Source organism: Cherax quadricarinatus, chromosome 1 (assembly GCF_038502225.1).
Source record: "Cherax quadricarinatus isolate ZL_2023a chromosome 1, ASM3850222v1, whole genome shotgun sequence".
In the NCBI taxonomy this organism is placed as follows: Eukaryota; Metazoa; Arthropoda; class Malacostraca; order Decapoda; family Parastacidae; genus Cherax; species Cherax quadricarinatus.
In genome coordinates this window covers 94,938,880-94,960,936 of record NC_091292.1, presented here as the reverse complement: position 1 = coordinate 94,960,936, position 22,057 = coordinate 94,938,880, and the positions used below count along the sequence as shown (strand labels likewise).

The 22,057-nt window shown below is 39.7% G+C and overlaps 1 protein-coding gene across 1 annotated transcript in view; it reads left to right on the top strand.

The window, feature by feature from the left end:
- LOC128690238 (neurogenic locus notch homolog protein 4) overlaps window positions 1-19,557 on the top strand; it is a 42,568-nt gene extending 23,011 nt beyond the window's left edge. Inside the window, exons 2-12 of the mRNA XM_053778820.2 lie at window positions 1,110-1,178; window positions 4,320-5,807; window positions 9,871-10,081; window positions 10,679-10,848; window positions 11,330-11,497; window positions 12,148-12,327; window positions 12,782-12,953; window positions 13,300-13,413; window positions 13,725-13,918; window positions 17,361-17,557; window positions 17,887-19,557. Of these exons, the coding sequence (XP_053634795.2) occupies window positions 1,118-1,178; window positions 4,320-5,807; window positions 9,871-10,081; window positions 10,679-10,848; window positions 11,330-11,497; window positions 12,148-12,327; window positions 12,782-12,953; window positions 13,300-13,413; window positions 13,725-13,918; window positions 17,361-17,557; window positions 17,887-18,057 (3,126 nt within the window). The 5' untranslated portion in view covers window positions 1,110-1,117 and the 3' untranslated portion in view covers window positions 18,058-19,557. The remainder of the gene's footprint in view (window positions 1-1,109; window positions 1,179-4,319; window positions 5,808-9,870; window positions 10,082-10,678; window positions 10,849-11,329; window positions 11,498-12,147; window positions 12,328-12,781; window positions 12,954-13,299; window positions 13,414-13,724; window positions 13,919-17,360; window positions 17,558-17,886) is intronic.
- The last annotated feature ends 2,500 nt before the right edge of the window (window positions 19,558-22,057 follow it).

The window sequence follows — 22,057 nt, the reverse complement described above, 5'->3', positions numbered from 1 at the left end:
TTTCCCACTACAACCAGTGTTCAAAAATTAAGAATGGCGTCTTTCCGTGTCCCTACTCGCTGTTCTTCTAACCCCCCCCCCCCTCACTCGAAATTTCTAGAAAGGGTCAAATCAGCATCACATTTTATTACACAATTATTGTATTATTCAAATATACCCATGCTGAATATAGGAAAATCCAACATTTTCCACATTAACCTCCCTTGCATCAAATTTGATTACCTCAGATTTCCCAGACCCTGCGTGATCCCTACAAGCTTAATATACTTTTTTTTATAATAATGTGTTCGAATTCCTACTCAAGAAACGGGATCGAACGTGAAACTTGCACAAAAAAAATTGAGGACAGCCATCAAAGGACATAGGTGTTCGTGGTAACTTGCGGGCGGCCTTGGTACGCCCATATTAGTCAAGGGCGGCGCCTGTGTGGGCGTGGGCGTGGGGCACAATTGTATCTGTGGTTGTGTCCTCGGGGCACTGATTACCTGTGTGTTGGGGGTGCTCCTGGCTACCATGATGTAGGAGGGAGCCACAGGGCAAGGTGTACCTAGGTGTGGCCCAAACAATTGTTAATCTCTGCCAATCGAGGAAATTTTTTGTTAGGTGTCATGCGCAGCGTGTGGTGTCACATAGGCATTATTTAATAAACCCTCACATAAAGCTACACTAAAGGGCGCAGTTTTGTGTAAAATTAAGGAAGTGTATAAAAAATTGCATAGTGCGTGAAAAACTTGCCAGTATGCTTAATGTAATTTCGGATTCACTTTTTTTCCATCGAATTTAGAAAAAAAAAATCGCACTATGTAATGTAGCTTAATAACGAACTTTATTTACATCAAACAACAGTGCTTCTTATAATATTGTTTGGTCCGTTAATGGTGAAACACTAGTTACTGAGCCTGTTCACCAGCATTATAGAATATGTTAATCTTCTGATAAACTGGAGCTACCTAACCCTTCCTACGATCAAACCTGATTATCTCCAGTTACCCCATGTACTGATTTAGCATTTCTCCTTGAATTTCTCTCTTAGTATAGCAGTTAGATTCATCGCTAAATTCACGGAACCATTTTCCCATTTTCTTATACAGCATTTTCTTCTTCCACAGAAAACGAGATGCGGCTCTTAGTAGTTGGTTTGGCATTGATGGTGGGCGGAGCCTGGGGCCAATCCCACTGTAAGTACCCATACATGAGAGAATATATATACAGATCATACACCAACCATATGTACTTATCTATTATAAATACCACATATATTTTCGGTCTAACTGAAGACCATTAAGCCAATAAATACCAGTATATATATATATATATATATATATATATATATATATATATATATATATATATATATATATATATATATATATATATATATATATATATATATATATATGTCGTGCCGAATACGTAAAACTGGTCAATTAGCAAAGAACTCATTTAAAATTAAGTCCTTTCTAAAATTTTCTCTTATACGTTTAAATATATATTTTTTCATTAATGTTAATGTAAAATTTTTTTAATTTTGCCCCAAAAGAATCGTAGAAAACTTACCTAGCCTTATTATAAGAGCAATTTATTTTAGCCTATCCCAATTAAATATATTTTAGATTTGTTTAAAATAATTTAATACTAAACAAACACAGTGAAATATATTTTTTTTCGTTAGGTTCAGAATGATTTTGGCGAAATTATTGCATACACAAATTTTCACTTGTCCTATATGGCAAGATGAGCGTTGCTATTTAAGCCAAGATCGCAAGTTCTGCCTATTCGGCACGACACACACACACATATATATATATATATATATATATATATATATATATATATATATATATATATATATATATATATATATATATACACACACACAAGTTAAGAAAGCCTAGAGAACAAATGGATTTGTCAGTTAAAAATAGGAGAGGAGAGTTATTAAATGAAGAGGTAGAGGTATTGGGAAGATGGAAGGAATATTTTGAGGAATTGTTAAATGTTGATGAAGATAGGGAAGCACACACACACACACACACACACAATTATTTAATAAATGTATGGAAGAGGGTAAGGTACCTACTGAAGAGAAGTTGCAGAGATTGGTGGATGAATTTGGTAGGGTGTGCACACAAAAAGATTAGGTGATGAAAGATTGAATATCAGATATATATATATATATATATATATATATATATATATATATATATATATATATATATATACATATATTGTGTTTCGCTGCTGTTGTTATGTATAGGCTTGAAGATGGTCTCCAGGCAACCGACTATATTTCCGTTATTTCATTACCTTTTTTAATTATGTTATCTTCATTTATCATGCATCTTGTATATAGTTTCATGGTCCTTACTGTACTATAGTAATTACTGTACACAGCTTATCATGAGTGAAGTAGATCCCTTGTTCTTCATGTAGTCCATTACCTTGTATATATTTTTATACTTCAATGCTTGTTTCTTTGCTTGTATGCTGCACATTTTTTTGTAGACTTGTAGTTTCTACCTGTTGTATTTTGTGTTATGCCTGTTGTATTTTTGGTACAGTGCCTGTAGTACAGCTGTAGCATGTTCTTGACTTCTGTAAAAATTTTGTGTATTTTCCTTCAGGATAAGCTTCTCAATCTCCGTGCTCCTTAATAATATCAGAAATATCTGTCAAAGATGTGGGTCTGTCATTTATCCAAAGGTACAAACCATGTGATGATGAGGCTGAGCTGAACAGGTTCATACATCACCTGGGGAATGGGAGGTAATCAGGTGGTTTGTTCCAGGGTGATTATTATTTTTGAGTATTGTGAAGCGCTAAAGACAAAGGGAAGCGCCTAGGAAAGAATGAAATCCAAGGATATGGAGGACAGTTCCAATTATTTGGATCAAGAGCCCTTCACCGGTGTCAAGACATCTCATGGTTTATTATTAGTATATGATTATATTCACGTACAGATACGAAGGTTGTAAATTATATATTTGCTTTGCGATCGTCTGCAGTGTAACATATTGGTTACACCTAAGTTCAGATGCAGGTGTTTATGTATGTGTTTATATATGTGTTTATATATGTGTTTAACCTAATGATAGCGTAATTAGGGAGACTATATGCTTCCCGATTGGGATGAAAATAGTAGAACGAGGACGTCAAGGACGAGGCTTCTCCCTGGAAGCCTCACAGTTCATGAAATGCTTATAAGTTCACCCCAACCCTTCCTGAAGGGGCTACAACACTGTCATGATCTCTTCACTGCAAATCGATCAGCAAATAAAACATGAAGCCACGTGATAAAATATTAATAATTTCAGTTAATATTATTACCATTGCATCAGGGCATCCACCATCCCATCTCCTGAAAGATTTATTAACCAGTAGGAGAGCAAGTACTTTCTTAATATTATTTGGAACGTCAGAATTTGTTGATCGAATTTATTCTTGTGCTGATATAAAACTTTCCAACCACGTATTTTATTGCCACATAATTGTGTATAGTGATAAAATATGTGGATAGTCATAGAAATCCCTCTAGATATAGAAATGTATATAGTCAGGGAAATGTGTATATAGTGACGCAGATGTATATAGCCACTTGAATGTGTACATAGTCGCTGAAATATGTATATTACTTTATGTGTTAGTGTGCGTTTTCGTGTTTGTTTTTATACTGACAATTTTTCATTATATTCTTTAAGTAATGATTTGAAATGGATTTCTATATACAAGTTTATTCAAAGAAAAGATTTGTGAAACACACACACACACACACACACACACACACACACACACACACACACACACACACACACAAACACACACACACACACACACACACACACACACACACACACACACACACACACACACACACACACACACACACACACACACACACACATAAAAATAATCAATTATATACTATTAGCATTTTCATTTAAAAATTATTCATTGGATTTCAATAATTTAACTGTCAAAAATTAATTACATAATTTCTTTGCCATTTAAGTAGTTATATATATAAATTATACATTTTTAGAATATTTATAAACTTAAATTTAAGCCGCAAATATAGTTTCTGTAAAGTTAAAACCCGTTATCGATTGTTAACACTTTCAGTAATTTAACAGTTTGTTTGATTATTTCACTTACTAATGATGGAATTTAGATCAATATCAATCATTCCTCTGAAAGTCTTTTACTGAGTTTAGCTACCTGTAGTTAACGGGATTTAATTCTTGTGGCGGCCATGTTCCATGGGTGCTTTCAGATAAATCGGTTTTCTCTCTCTCTTGTCTCATGACTTAGTTTTTATGCAGTTTCCAACATCGAGAAAGAGCCCCTAGGTCTTCCTAGTGATTACTTGGAACACCACGACGTTGAGCAGAAGAGTGTGGGTTCCGGAGCTCGCACGGACGTTCATCATCACTACCTAGGGGACCACAGCTCCTCCTTCGCCTCAGTTGGACAGCTGCCCTTCGGAGTCCGTATCCCCGGGTACGATAGAGTCCATTACTCCTACGGATACACCGTATCTGAAGAGCCGAACCCGAACAGACCTCAGATCCAACTAGAGACGGCAGAGGAAGCCAGAAATCAGTTAGCCAGTTCTGGATTTCATTCTGTTAATTTTCCCGATCCTCAAAAGACCATTATGGTGTCTCCTGGCACGGAGTATCTTACACAGTCAGCAGTGCCACCTAGCAGTGTGCATCTAATTCCAAAGGGTAAAATTCCGTCTCCATCGGTTCCTCTGCCACTGATAGACGATTATCTTTCCCCTGACCCCAAACCCCGAACAGACCCTTCCCCTAACACACCTATGCCAGTGACTGACCCTCCTATGTTATCACCAGTGATACCTGAGGCGGAATCGACTCCAGATACTGAACCTTTTACCACCGTCACACCGGCAGAGTCCCTGCCTCCCGTACTTCAGCCACACGGCGTGAGAGGTAAACAGGCGGCTGATACATCTGCACCGATCAAGGAAGCCTCACCTTCACTTCTCCAGGAGACTGACCACATCACTGTTCATTCAGAGCCATCAGTGAAGCAGCCTATAGTAATTTTAGCTGAGCAACACGACCAACCTATGGAGCTCATGGCTGAAATGTCTTCAGGTCCTCCTTTAGAAGTGATCGAAGAGAATGCTACAGAGCCGGTGGTGGTGCAGGAAGACCTGACAACACAGGTGCCGGTGAGAGCACTGCCGAAGTACCAGCCACATATACATAATACCCAGTCAGAAGGACCCGACCTGCTTCCTGTGATGCGAGAAGAGCAACACAAGGTGACACAAGCTCTCTCCAAGGAACCATCTCGGCTGAGAGATTCAGTCGTTGTGAGAGGAACACCCTACCCATCTTCCATCTCCGTCTTCAGCAAAACTGAAGATAATGCAGTCGGAGCCAGGTCCTTCCCGCCACAGGAACCAGTAGCGGTCATCAATAGGGACAAACCCGAGTGCTCCCAGAGTAGGGAATGTAGCGACTATGAAGTGTGTGTGAATGAGAAGTGCGTCGACGGGTGTGTGATAGCTGAGGGTGTGTGTGTAGGTAATGCTCAGTGTCGCACCCGGCGCCACACTCCCGCCTGTGTTTGTCTCGATATGTCTGTATCCGTCACGGTGTATATTGGAGGACGTCAGGCGTATGACTGTAAGCCTACAGCCATGTCGGTGCATCGTAGTCGTCCAGGCCTCCAGAGGCCCGTTGATGTCTCTGGCCGCATCTTGAACAGGGGTCGGCAACCCCAAATCTCCGAAGTCGGTGGCACCTTTCACAATTCTCACCGGACAGACATGTGTAAGCAGGCTTTCGCTCACCTCTTCGCATGAAATCTTCATCTCACTCAGTTCCACTCTCACTCTTTCGTTTTTCATTTTCAGCATTTTCGTATGCTCCGCTGTTGCCGATTGCCCCGTACTCTGTGTACCGTAAGCACTGCTCCCTTCATTGTCGTAGTCCTCATGCCGTGTGGACTGCATAGTCACCTAACTACTTACACAGTCACAAGCAGTCAGCGGCGTGTGTAACTGGTGGTTGAAACATTAACTCTAGGGTACAGTGGTACGGGCGTCCACGTGGGCCCCTGCACTACTTGCCACATCTAATATGCACAGCCTTTTGTAATCACTACTCCTCTAGTCACCAGTTAGCGCGTATCACATGAACACGGCATGAAACGTTAACCTTTACTTATTTGTATGTGTTTAGCGCTTAGTTTTGATAATAATAATAATACTTATTTATATAATAAGCGAAACATTCTCTTACACCTATTCTCCGAAAGAGTCATTACTAGTAACATGTAAAAAATTAATAGCACTAGTTAAAGTGGCATTAACATAAGTTGCTCCTTCATCAGTCTGTCCTGTTGGGATGTGTGGCAGCGGAGGTCGTCAGCTAGTAGGCAATGCTGCCTGGTTTATGTTAGCATTGCCTTCTTAGAGCTGTCTTGAGGCACTGTTGTTGCTCTAGCCCTTGGCCACCCTCACCTCGTCTTCATCTACCTGTCTGTTGCTGAATGTTTTCTTTGAGTCACATGTAAACAAACAAACACACACACACACACACATCAGGATCATCCACTACAGTGTCAAAGATAATCAAATTAACAGAGAGAATATATGCAGACGTTCTCGCCTGCTGCATCATTAACACTTCACTAACTACAACATTACCAGACATAAACTAACATTTTGTTTTGTGTTTATTCTGCTGCAAAAAAAGTGTCTCGACTTTATTATATGTACAAAAACAATGCAAATGTTAAGAGAGGTCACAGCAAGATTTGCCGTCCTGCCAAGGTAAACAGGGACATATATACTACATATGTAAATTGTTAGCCCAGCTACTTAAATGATTTAATTTACTTAAACATTAGCAAGGTTAGATTTACATGTTAATTTTGTGCGAAATATAAAAATGTGCCATAAATCTGCATAGCTATATTTCTCTGGTATCCTTGTGGGAAAGCAATAAATTTTCACGTGACCCATTGAGAGAAAAATGACTCCATGACACTGTCAGCCCGACGCTGGGCCCCCTCTGACACTGTCAGCCCGACGCTGGGCCCCCTCTGACACTGTCAACCCGACGCTGGGCCCCCACTTGACACTGTCAACCCGACGCTGGGCCCCTCTGACACTGTCAGCCCGACGCTGGACTCCTTAGACACTGTCAGCCCGACGCTGGGCCCCCCTCTGACACTGCCAGAGCAGGCTGAAGACTCACCGACGCAAGTACATGATTAACACACGTGAAACAGCCCATGTCTTTATTATAACGGTTCTCTCTAAAAGAGAGAAACCTTGTTATAATATTCTTAGGTTGTTTTATGTCTTTACATACGTGGCAGAAAGTGTCAACCCACTGTGTAAATGTACGTGGGTAGAGGTAACCCACTGTGTAAATGTACGTGGGCAGAGAGTTAACCCACTGTGTAAATGTACGTGGGCAGAGAGTTAACCCACTGTGTAAATGTACGTGATTATTCTTGTTTACCTGTGTCTGCTGAATGTTTAAATTTCCTTCACATTAACAAGTTTTGTGTTTGTTTAATAACAATTTGTAACAAAAATCATTAATTTTCTAATATTTGCCATATTTTTTTGCATTGTTACCACATATACTGTTCTTGTTTGTCTTGCATATTGTAGTATATATGTTAATGTGTACACCGTCTTATCTATGTGTGTGTAACAAGCAACATGTGCACATGGAGACAGTGTGCATGTGCTTCCAGAAATGTGTACACATATACTAGACTAATTATACGATTGTACCAAACTACATATATTTGTAAGTAACGTTTATATGCATGGAACAAAATTATGCATGATATGCATTTATCTGCTTACAAACAATGAGAGGCAGATTTTTGTGACGTGACCATAACGTAGTGTTGACGTAGTGATCATCCTAACTCATGAGTTTTTTTTTTTTTGACGTAAATGTGACGTAGAGTACAAGGTATTTATGACGTGCTGACATAGTAATTCTTTGCTCTGTAAATTTCTGTGTAATTACAGATCGTGAACTAATTATTTATGGCACAGTTTTTGTGACCTGATTAATGCATATGACGTGATTCCTGGAAAAAGTCATTTTAATTTAAATTATTAGATATTGCCGAAATGTAATTAATGTAATTCACTAATCGTTTCTCTAATCATTATCGACTTAAGAATCAATTAAACGTGTCAGTTCCTTGCAACAATTAAAATTTGTGTAGCTTTGAAAATACACCATAGAATTAGGTCTCACAATGCGAGGAATCGTGACTTAAGAACAATCTATTGCGGAGGAAAATTTAAGTTGAAATGATAAATCTGAACCAGCAAATATACACAGTGAAGTGTTGTATGACACCAAGACACTAGGTTACTGATAACGTGGCTACGAGGACTTCTACTTTTAACACGCATGAAGAATGTTGTATACTCACCAAAATGACTGTTGTAGAATACCGTAGATCTTTCTGTCTAACCACTACATTTCTAAGATCTTCAGTTTTCTACCATGGCCATTTTGCTGAGTCTACCCTTTGGTGGCAGCGGTGGGATGCTGCAGATCTTTAAGAATAGTGGTGGTGCATGATAATACAACGACCTCTACTTGTAACAAGCATCACCTTACGGCACACAGCACACTATCCTTGTCATAGATTGTGTTACAGATAAGCAAATTAAAGGCAAATCAGTTATAAAGGTTCTAATGTCCCTTATGAAAGCTTAACAGTTTAACGCCATGATTATGTGATTAACTTGTGTTTAGCGTATTTGTGTACACAACCATTAACTTACGACTCTTTTTCGAAATCTGTTCAGTGAGTCACGTAATTAATCAGTGTCTGAGAGACAAGCAACATCAACTCACCCCCTTATTTGTCACTAAACGGCGACAAAGCTAACTACGACACCAAGGTCGGTATCATTAAGGCAGGAAAACATGGTATTTAGAGGCAGTTGGAAAATGTGAAGTGAAGGAGTATATGTCTGGCGTTCTACTAGCCTTAATTGCAGGCACTCGGAAAAGAGTAAAATTTCTGGAGTGTTGATCATTCGACACTGTAAAGTAGTACTACCAACAAGCACGCTCCTTCAAGTTTTGCAAGACATGATTTTTTTTGTAATATGGCACCGACCTGTTGTCGTAGGCCTGTCATTCCACTATTACTGTTGTCTAACTACTATTACTGCTGTTGTCTAACTACTATTACTACTGTCGTCTAACTGTTACTACTATTTGACTATTACTACTATTGAATAACTAATTTTACTACCATTGTAGAAATACTATTACTACGGTTATATAACTGTTGTTACTACTGTTGTAGAACTCCCCGTACTACTGTTGCCTAACAATCCCCCATATTCCTGGTTCATAAAGTTCCACGCTCACTCCTAACACAGCTTTCAACGGCCTAGTCTTGAAACCGTTGACTAGCTTTAGATCTTTGTTCGTCTATAAAGCTCAAAGTCAGTTGAAATTTAGTGAGTCAAGAGACCTTGTGCCTCCTCCAACTATTTATAGCTCAAATCCTCTTCTCTCACAGACTTGGAATTTATCATGCAACTTTTCTCTATTTTTGGTGTAAAATTTGTTAACAACCACTGTGACTAAAATCTCTGAGATCATTTTTAGTTACTGTTTTCTTTGTTTAGTATCTAACTTTATTTTATTCTCCCCCTCCCCCCCCTATCCATGCAATTTATTGGCAATTCCTGATGGACCATGGCAATTTCTGATGGTTTCCTGCGATTCTTGATGGTTCCTGGCAATTCCTGACCGTTCCTGGCAATTATCGATGGCTTCTTGCAATTCTCAATGGCTCCTGGGGATTCCTGATAATTTCGCGGAGCAGCCAGTGAGAGAGTGGACATCTTCCAGCGAGAGGAGTTTGACACTTCAAGAAACCCTTGCCAACCCAGCCCTTGCGGGTCCAACACCCGCTGCGAGACCGCTCGAAGTGGCGGGATCGCTGGGCGTAATACCGTGCATGCTCGCTGCCGTTGTCTCGAAGGATTCGTACCCAATGGAAATACCATCGTCGGTTGCAAGTATCAATGTTTAGAGTGAGTACCAATGTGTGGTACAAGTATTAGTGTCTACTGTATCAATATGTAGGTGCTACATATTGATGCAGCACATAATAAACATATTTTTGACAGGGGAATAACTTATTAATGAGGGACCTACAGAGAACAGGTAAAAATTAAATAATAAATTTATTATTATAATTATTATACAACCTAGGAATGAAAATAATACATTTAAAAAGTTAGAAAGATTTCTTAAAAAGTAAACTACCAGAAATGTAACTCGGAGTTGCTAGATGAGGCGAATGCTTAGATCTTATCTTAAAAATGTTACATTAGGTTGCTGTGGTTGGTAAATTGTAATTCTGGGTTGATGGGGAGGTACAACTGGCTTCTTGTAGCTCGTAAACTGGATATTTATAAAAACATTACTTTGTGTCGATCTATCATGATCTGTGGTGATTTATCATGATCTGTGGTGATCTACCATGATCTGTGGTGACCTACCATGATCTGTGATGATCTACCATGATCTGTGGTGACCTACCATGATCTGTGGTGACCTACCATGTCTGCTGTGATATACAATTATTCCTGCCGACCTACAATTGACCTGTGTTGGCATGATTTCAGTGACAGAGAGTGTCCAGACGATTATCAGTGTCGCGGGCAGAAGTGCGTGCGGGTGTGCGAGGCGGGCGCATGCGGCATCAACGCTGACTGCGAGGCCGTGAATCACAAGCCTCGCTGTTCCTGCCCACCAGGATTCAGAGGCAACCCTGAATCTAGGTGCTCTAGAGAACGTAAGTTGATCATGATTCTAGGTGCTCCAATGAACGTTAGTTGATCGTGAGTCTAGGTGCTCCAGTGAACGTTAGATGATCGTGAGTCTAGGTGCTCCAGTGAAAGTAAGTTGATCATGATTCTAGGTGCTCCAGTGAACGTTGGTAGATCGTGAGTTTTGGTGCTCCATTGAACGTAAGTTGATCATCAACAATTATGTTGAATCAAAGCTTCTCTTGATCATAGGAATTGGCGTCACCTCACCTTCCTCGGATCAGATTTAATTGCCACCCATTTTCCAGGCAGTGCATGACCCTTATGGGTTTAGAGTTTACCCAGCAACTTTGTGCCTACAATTTCCTTATCTGTTGCGAGCAAATTTGGGTGATATGTGTCTAACCGATGTGTTATATGTGTCAAAAATATTTTTTATGTGTCAGATTTACGTGTTGTGTTAAACTGCTTTATGTGTCAGACTGATGAGTTTCTGTATGTGTACAGAGATTGAGGTTCGGGACGCCCCAGAACCTCTCGAGGTGGATCCTTGCTTCTCGTCGCCCTGTGGTGAAAACGCTGACTGCAGGGATGAGCGAAGCAGAGCTGTGTGCACCTGCCCATTCGGCTATTCCGGAGATCCCCTTACCAGGTGCAACCGTGGAGAGTGCACAGGTGAGTGTGTGCCTGTGCTTGCGTGTCTGTGTGTCTGCGTCTGTCTGCTGCTGTATCTGTGTCAGAGGTAGAATGCTCAATACTTCCAGCAGCCTCTTAGAGATAGTCACTGTTGAAAATCTAACAGTAAAATAAAACAGTAAAAGACTGACAGTGATGTTACTTGAGAGGGTTCTGTGATAGCCTTTGATAAGGACTCTTCAATGAATTTATTGCCAAGACTATTGTGGTAATATTTTGTTAAAGGTAATACAGTGAAATCATTGCCAAAAATACTTGGGAAGTGTATGGACACTACAATGAAATCAGTGTCTTTGGTAAGCCTCATACCGAGATTTCTTTGTAACAGTCGTTAAATAAATTCATCGTTACCGTCTTTTAAAAATATTCTACAATGCTAACGTGTTCGTTCCACAATTATAATTATCGGAGGGACGATCGAACCTTCGTTATTCCTTGCGCTGAGTGATCCACATGAGTTTAGCGCTTCACATATATATAAAAAAAAGTATTGCTCTTTGTCTCTTATTATTCAGTTGCGAAACTCAAAACTCAGTGCAGATTATTCAGTGGAAGAAGCAGTGGAGGCTTGATCTACAGTCTGCTAGTTTCCGTAGCTAAACTTCTTGAATATTCTCTCCTTCCGACAGAGAACGACCACTGCTCGCCCAACAAAGTGTGTCAAGGGCTGAAGTGCATCGATCCTTGCTCCGACAGGTCAATGTGTGGTGCCAATAGTAATTGCCAAGTGAGGAATCACCAAGTCATCTGCACTTGCATTTCCGGATATGTTGGTGATGCCGTCAGAGGCTGCGACAGGTTTGACCCCGGTGAGTGGCAGATATATAATAATAATATATATATATATATATATATATATATATATATATATATATATATATATATATATATATATATATATATATATATATATATATATATATATATATATATATATATATATATATATATATATATATATATATATATATATATATATATATATATGTTCAGAATAAACCGAACAGGTGTATTTCCAAGTTACATAATTTTCACGAAACTTTCATGTATAGTTGGAGTATGAGTGTGAAGTGCTATATTAACTTTTTTCTTATCGAAGTGAAATTCTCTTAATTTTTTTAATCGCTCTATTAAACCTCTTCTCCTCTCTGAAAACACTCACAATCTTTCCCCCACAAACACTTCATTCCTGATGTCACCTCTTTGCTCGCTCGTGCACACCCCTCTTGACTGTCGTCTAATGTGTGTTTGTATAATCCTCAGCAACACTGTGCAACCCGAGCCCGTGTGGCCAGAACACGAACTGCAAGGTGAAGGATGGACGCGCTGTGTGCTCCTGCTTTGTAAACTACCGTGGAGACCCTCTCACAAAATGTATCCCAGACTGTGAGCGCAACGAAGATTGTTCATCCTCTCAGACCTGCAGGAACAATGTGTAAGATATTTATTGTTACGAAAACGTAAAAACTTTCAGAATCTGAGGTTTAATGAAGTACATTTGAAAGGACAGAATAAACATCTAGTCAGTAGTGTGTACTGGTAAAATAATCTCAGCGATCCTTTCTCTATAACTACTTTAATTACACCTTGAATAACCGTCAGGTTATCATTATCTTAGGAAACATTACCATGTAGTACTTCTTGAACGGAGTGCAAACCCTTTTCTGGTAGACCACTGAATGCTTAACCAGTTACATTTCATCATTTGACAAAGACCCGTGTCGGAGACACTAGTACTGCTGTTTTTCTGACACGCTACTGTTCTATATTTTGTGTTACAGGTGTGTCAACCCATGCAGTGGCAACGCGTGTGGCGAGAATGCCATCTGCGAAGTGAGGAACTACCAGGCCATCTGCAGATGTCCAGAGTACTACTCGGGAGATCCCTACAACAGGTGAAGCACACCCTCACCCTCATACTGAGCATTCTCTAGATCTTATTTTCGTGCTTTTGTAATGTTTTTCTTTCATCCTTCATTCCCTCCTATAACTTTCCATTGAACTCAGTGCCACTGCATGTACTTTGTTTATCACAGGTCGCTGGTTATTTACGTATAATAATGAAACCAGTTTTAAATAGTATTAGAAAGGAATACTCTCTTGAGTCGGACTTGAACATGGAATCAGGCTCCGTCTCTCTTGTAGATAAAGGAGCCGAGTTGTGGTGACATTTCATATATGGTGAGTGTTGCTGTGTATGTTTCAGATGCACAGCTCAGTGCTTTGATCATGACGACTGCCCGAATCACCAAGCATGCTCCCTGCTGAAGTGCATCAACCCGTGTGAGGGAGCATGTGGTGAGCGCGCTGACTGCAAGGTCAACGACCACCAACCTATTTGCTCCTGCCCCAGGGGCATGACCGGCCATCCCTTCGAAAGGTGCCGCCCCTTCACCGACGGTATGTGACACTACTCTCACGCAAAAGCATATATACTGTACATATATCAATATATCTATACATACAAACACACACACACACACACACACACACACACACACACACACACACACACACACACACACACACACACACATATATATATATATATAAATATATATATATATATATATCTATATATATATATATATATATATATATATATATATATATATATATATATTTATTATCACACTGGCCGATTCCCACCAAGGCAGGGTGGCCCGAAAAAGAAAAACTTTCACCATCAGTCACTCCATCACTGTCTTGCCAGAAGGGTGCTTTACACTACAGTTTTTAAACTGCAACATTAACACCCCTCCTTCAGAGTGCAGGCACTGTACTTCCCATCTCCAGGACTCAAGTCCGGCCTGCCGGTTTCCCTGAACCCCTTCATAAATGTTACTTTGCTCACACTCCAACAGCACGTCAAGTATTAAAAACCATTTGTCTCCATTCACTCCTATCAAACACGCTCACGCATGCCTGCTGGAAGTCCAAGCCCCTCGCACACAAAACCTCCTTTACCCCCTCCCTCCAACCTTTCCTAGGCCGACCCCTACCCCGCCTTCCTTCCACTACAGACTGATACACTCTTGAAGTTATTCTGTTTCGCTCCATTCTCTCCACATGTCCGAACCACCTCAACAACCCTTCCTCAGCCCTCTGGACAACAGTTATGGTAATCCCACACCTCCTCCTAACTTCCAAACTACGAATTCTCTGCATTATATTCACACCACACATTGCTCTCAGACATGACATCTCCACTGCCTCCAGCCTTCTCCTCGCTGCAACATTCATCACCCATGCTTCACACCCATATAAGAGCGTTGGTAAAACTATACTCTCATACATTTCCCTCTTTGCCTCCAAGGACAAAGTTCTTTGTCTCCACAGACTCCTAAGTGCACCACTCACCCTTTTCCCCTCATCAATTCTATGATTCACCTCATCTTTCATAGACCCATCCGCTGACACGTCCACTCCCAAATATCTGAATACATTCACCTCCTCCATACTCTCTCCCTCCAATTTGATATCCAATCTTTCATCACCTAATCTTTTTGTTATCCTCATAACCTTACTCTTTCCTGTATTCACTTTCAATTTTCTTCTTTTGCACACCCTACCAAATTCATCCACCAATCTCTGCAACTTCTCTTCAGAATCTCCCAAGAGCACACTGTCATCAGCAAAGAGCAACTGTGACAACTCCCACTCTATGTGTGATTCTTTATCTTTTAACTCCACGCCTCTTGCCAAGACCCTCGCATTTACTTCTCTTACAACCCCATCTATAAATATATTAAACAACCATGGTGACATCACACATCCTTGTCTAAGGCCTACTTTTACTGGGAAATAATTTCCCTCTTTCCTACATACTCTAACTTGAGCCTCACTATCCTCGTAAAAACTCTTCACTGCTTTCAGTAACCTACCTCCTACACCATACACCTGCAACATCTGCCACATTGCCCCCCTATCCACCCTGTCATACGCCTTTTCCAAATCCATAAATGCCACAAAGACCTCTTTAGCCTTATCTAAATACTGTTCACTTATATGTTTCACTGTAAACACCTGGTCCACACACCCCCTACCTTTCCTAAAGCCTCCTTGTTCATCTGCTATCCTATTCTCCGTCTTACTCTTAATTCTTTCAATAATAACTCTACCATACACTTTGCCAGGTATACTCAACAGACTTATCCCCCTATAATTTTTGCACTCTCTTTTATCCCCTTTGCCTTTATACAAAGGAACTATGCATGCCTGGTGGTTAACGCTCTCGCTTCACACGGTGAGGGCCTGGGTTCGATTCCCAGCCAGAGTAGAAACATTGGACGTGTTTCTTTCCACCTGTTGTCTATGTTCCCCATCAGTAAAATGGGTACCTGGGTGTTAGTCGACTGGTGTGGGTCGCATCCTTGGACACTGACCTAAGGAGGCCTGGTCACAGACCGGGCCGCGGGGGCGTTGACCCCCGGAACTCTCTCCAGATAAACTCCAGATGCTCTCTGCCAATCCCTAGGTACCTTACCCTCTTCCATACATTTATTAAATAATTGCACCAACCACTCCAAAACTATATCCCCACCTCGAGGTGGGGATATAGTTTATATATATATATATATATATATATATATATATACATATATAAACAAGAATGGACGGGGACTCGAACAGTGTAGCAAGTGCTTGCTGTACGTCACTGCTACGGTTCAAGTCCCCATCCATGATCGTTCATTACGATTTATCTCAAGTTTATCTATGTATTATATATTGTTTTGCATATTGTGATTATATATATATATATATATATATATATATAATATATATATATATATATATATATATATATATATATAATGTATATATGTATATGTCGTGCCGAATAGGCAGAACTTGCGATCTTGGCTTAAACAGCAACGCTCATTTTGCCATTTAGGACAAGTGAAAATTTGTGTATGCAATAATTTTGCCAAAATCATTCTGAACCTAACGAAAAAAATATATTTCATTGTGTTTGTTTAGTATTAAATTACTGTAAATAAATTTAAAATATATTTAGTTGGGTTAGGCGAAAATATATTGCTCTTCTTATAACAAGGTTAGGTAAGTTTTCTAAGTTCCTTTTGGTGCAAAATTAAAAAAAAATTACATTAGCATTAATTAAAAAAATATATCTTTAAACGTATAAGAGAAAATTTTGGAAAGGACTTAATTTTAAATGAGTTCTTGCTAATTGACCAGTTTTACATATTCGGCACAACACACACACGTGTGTATATATATATATATATGTCGTGCCGAATATGTAAAGCTGGTCAATTAGCAAGAACTCATTTAAAATTGATTCCTTTCTAAAATTTTCTCTTATACGTTTAAAGATATATTTTTTTCATTAATGTTGATGTAAAAATTTATAATTATTCACCAAAAGGAACTTAGAAAACATACCTAACCTTATTATAACAAGCAAAATTTATTTTAGCCTAACCCAACTAAATATATTTTAGATTTGTTTACAATAATTTAATACTGAACAAACACAGTGAAATATAATTTTTTCGTTAGGTTCAGAATGATTTTGGCGAAATTATTGCATACACAAATTTTCACTTGTCCTATATGGCAAGATGAGCGTTGCTATTTAAGCCAAGATCGCAAATTCTGCCTATTCGGCAAGAAATATATATATATATATATATATATATATATATATATATATATATATATATATATATATATATATATACATGTGTGTGTGTACATGCATAGTGAATCCCGTAATCGTTGGGACCGAGGGCGTTACTGTTTAGCCATAATATGTAATATATATGTGCTTTCGTCGAGTCAAACCAGAGAGGGTAACCAGCCTCTTGTTACGCTGCAGAGGATTTCTGCAAACCCAACCCATGCGGTGATGGTGCCAACTGCCAACCTGGTACAGACAGAAGTGGGGTGAAGAAGGCAGTTTGCACGTGCCCTCACGGTTACATCGGTAACCCTCTGTCACGGTGCACAAAGGGCCAATGCACTCAAGACAACGAGTGTCCTGGTTCCCAGACCTGCTTCCTTTTCGAGTGCAAGGTGAGTGGCACACACACTACTGAAATATTGAAAAATATGAGAAAAGTGTATTTTTTGAAGTTAAAATATGGAATAAGATACATTCGGTAAATCCAATTAAGTGAATGATTATTATTATTCTTTGTTGACCCTTGTGGGTTAAGCACTTAGTTTTGATATTATTATTATAAGATAGTTTTAGCAGTATCCTTATATAAATATTTTTTTGTCTTTTCAAATATTTTTATCTTCTTGAAGTTCATACTCTTCCTTGTAGTTTCCTCTTTTATTTTCTCACTTTGATATCCCAAGTTACACATACTGATCACACCATCTTGGTGTCTGTGCAGGACCCTTGTGTAGGCATCACCGGCAGCGTGTGTGGTGAGAACGCCAAGTGCATTGTCAGGGACCGCAAGCCTGTGTGTTCCTGCCCTGTTGGATACACTGGTGACGCTCGCCAGGCTTGTTCCCCAGCACCTCACAGCCGCGGCCGCTTCTCTCTAGGCAGATTCAAGTAGTGAGACATACACAAAGACACGTCCCCCTTAATTCCCCTTGGACAGATATGAAGCGTCAAGAAGAAATGGAGAGGCTACAGAATGGTGAAAGACTGGCTGTTGTGTCGTCCATTTGAAGCAGGGGAAGGCAGACTTGAGTAATATTAATTGAACTGTTATGAAGTTTTGTCGGTAGCGTCGTTGGAGTAATTTGTCAGTGTTCAAGGCTCTCTAGCTTATTTAGAAGAGATGCGTAAAAAAATACCGAAACTACTGCGACTTCTCACCCGTGGGAAGGGAAGAATTACACCACAAAATACTAGACTACAGTAAACCACCTTACAACATACACTGTATTTAAATTCGCTTCAGTAATACAGTAATAAAAACTTAATTATGCGAAAAAATACATTTAATTAATAAAAAGTTCGAATTTTTCTATACTTTGTAATATAAAAATATTCTCTGATCGGCGTTTTGACCGAGATGTTGGTACATCAGCAGATAAAATAAATTTTCAATACTCGAATTCAATTATTCAGTTTCCGGGTTGCATTTGGCAATGATCAGTTCAAACACTAACGAGCCCTCTACTAAAAAAAAAAATCAACCTCTTGGTCTTACCCCGGAAGGGTCAATGTTGTCTGTGCTCGGTGTCACACGAACCTTACACCACACCAAGCTTTACTTCATTAATAATAGTTCCAGTTAACCAGCCGTAGATTTGCACAAACTCTTTTTTATTTTTTTTAATCAACTTTTGTAAAGTCGGCGAAGCGTTGTATAATATAAAATCAACTTAGGGCTGTCGCTTGCAGTGGTACTAAAATACGAACCGAAACATTGTCCAATCGTGTCTGCTTTTCCTAGTCATCCTATACTAAACATTGTGTAGAAAACGGGAGCTGGTGTTTTATAAAGATGAGCGTGTAAGAAGAAATGGGAGGTGTTAACAGCGTAAAATGCTCTAGAAGGCTGTCTCTTCGAGTTTTTCTGGTGGAACTTTACTCCAGTGATCAATGTAAACCCTGGGTGCAGATTTCTGAAAGATTCTTCATCGCGACATTCATGTTAGGAGAGCCTTAGTGCACTGCCTGTGTTTCGGCCCCACCCCGTTCCGCCCACTTTCTAAATGGGCTCCGCCTAGCCTCTTTTTTCAAAAAAAAATGCTTTCTCAATGAACCCAGTTCATTGGGTCATACTTAGCCTCTTCCAGACCCTATTTCCTCAATAAGTCTCGCCCGTTGGGCCTCATCACTCAGTCTAGCTTTGTCCCCGCCTACTGTGTCCTCGTCCCACCTTCACCCCCGTTGGGAGGATACCTGTAGCCAAGACATCTTTCAGAATATGTATGTATGTATGTATGTGTCACTCGAGAGTTCCCATTGCTGTGTAATTATTCCTAGTTAGTAGAGATCCTCGAACTGAGCCTTCGTCCCCCTCACTAGTTATGGGTTATACCAAATAACACACTAATATTATTCTTCATTAATATATATAAATACAAAATACAAAAATCTACGTCGTGTTTGTTTCTCCACTGTCCTTTCTATCAACACAGAATGAAGACAAATGACAATTACGAAGGTAATCCTGTCTATAAGATGCATCAGATATTAATATCTGATGGAGAAAGAAATTTATAGATACTAGCTCCATCACCTCCGTGTGTTACAGTGACTAGTAAATAGTCCAAGTCGAACCGAAACGTTGTCATAAGCTTCTTTCTCCTATGTGCGAGTTATTTGTGTAATATTTAAAGCCGTTTGGAAGAGGCATACTAAAAGTTTTATGAAAAATACCTCAATTTAAAAAAAAATGGAACAACACATTTCAATAACAATCGCAACCTTATTTTCCTAAACAGGATAAAAAAAAGAGTTGCCAGTTTGAAGCCGATGTGAAGAAGCTTCCTCAAGTTATCACGCAGAAACCATTATCGGGAATGGTCTAATATAAAGCTATTGAGTGGGCACCTAAACACGCCAATACTTGCACGAACCTTGCTTATGTCACATTGTAAGTAGGAGTTCTGGTTTGAGTGATGGCGGAAGGAAACAATAGCAGACCCATGCGGAGGAGATATTTGGTGAGCGTCTGCGCGTCTGGTCAGCCTGATGGAAGTTAGGGAGCGACCTGCGGCCTAGCAGCCTGGGTCTCGGGAGTCCGTGACGTCAGCTTGACAAGGAAGCCTATCTATAAATGTTGCTAGAAAATATATATATAAGTATTACACTGTTAACAACAGTACATCAACGTTCACAAATATGAAACGGATCGAACGAGGCGTTCTCAATCTTGACAAGATAAATTTATAGGACGAAAAAGAATGTCAGCTATATAGCATTCGTCTCTTGGTAGACACCCCTCAAGGGAAGTAGGTTCCTTGATGCTGGCGAGACGCTCTTTATCTAAGGAGTTGGCCCTTGTGCTCCAGTTCCTTGAACCGAGCCTCATGAGTGGCTTCCATTACCCCCCTTTCCTTCTTAGGCGCTGTAGGACCCCCTACGGGTTAAGCGTTCTCCCATGAGTTTAATAGTAAACACTTTGTGAGTGCTGGCGATATGGTCAGCAGTAGTTGATGGTATAAATGAGTTAGGTGCCTTGATATCGGTGAAGGGCTCTTTGTCCAAGGGGTTGCTGGAGCTATTTTCCCCTGATTATTATTTCTTTAATTTGCTTGAAGTATGACTCGCACGGGTTTGGCGCTTCCCCGTGAATAATATAACAACTGAGTAAATGTACACGTACTGTCAGTTGTATAAACTGCCATAGACAGTCAGGAATAGACATTGCCAAAGACAGATTTATACACTGTCATAGACACTGTCAGGTGTATACACTGTCACATACACTGCTAGGTGTATACACTGTTATAGACACTACCAAGTGTATACACTGTCAGGTTTAAACACTGTCATAGTCAGGTATATACACTGTCACAGGCACTATCAGGAGTACACACGATTACGCAGACTGTCAGGTGTATACATTGCCACAGACTATCAGATATTATCACTGCCACAGAAATTGTGGCAGTGATAATGTACTAGTAGTCAATATACTAGTAGTCAAGTGTATACACTGTCATTCACTGTCAGGTGTATAAACACTTACTGTGTCAGGTATATTCACACTCATAGACACTGTCAGGTGTATACACATTCATAGACATCGTCAGGTCTATACACACTCATGGATACTGTCGGGTGTATATACACCCATACAGTGTATCAGGTGTATATACATTCATACACTGTGTCAGGTGTATATGGACTCATACATTGTGTCAGGTGTATATACACTCATACAGTCAAGTGTATATACACTCATACACTTTCAGGTGTATATACACTCATTGTGTCAGGTGTATATACACTCATACACCGTCAGGTATACATATACTCATAGTATCATGTATACACACTCATAAACAGTGTCAGGTGTATACACATAGTCATATGTATACAGTGTCACACGTATACACACTCGCAGACAATAAGTTTTCTTTGCTATATTGACATGTAATGGTGGGTGCTTTGATGCTAGGGAAGTGTTCTTGTTTCAACTGAATGGAGCTAATTTCCTTTTCCTTGGAACAATCCTGATTGCGCTGTACGAGCCTTGTGTATGTGTAGTGTGGCTGCAATACTTGAGTCAAAGCTCGTGTGTGTGGAGGTCACCTCAGCATATCAGCTGACTAATCATGTGTTGTCTGGCAGGTGTATGGCTTCAGAGAGAGACCCTTCTCTCTCCAAGCCTTCAGGAAACTTCTGTTACCAATATCAGTATTCTCTCTCCGTACATCGTCGCCCAGTTGAGGTTTATCTTTCATTATATACTGAAGAAAACACCGAGACTAAAATATATATATTTACAAAAGTACATCTAAAGCCACACGGGATAAAATAAATGAGGTCGCGGTGTAAAATAACCAAGCTTGTGGTATTTACTTGTATAATGTTACCAAGGAGTACGACTCGTTGCACTTGCTTGTATTGTACCCGGCTAATATAGAATC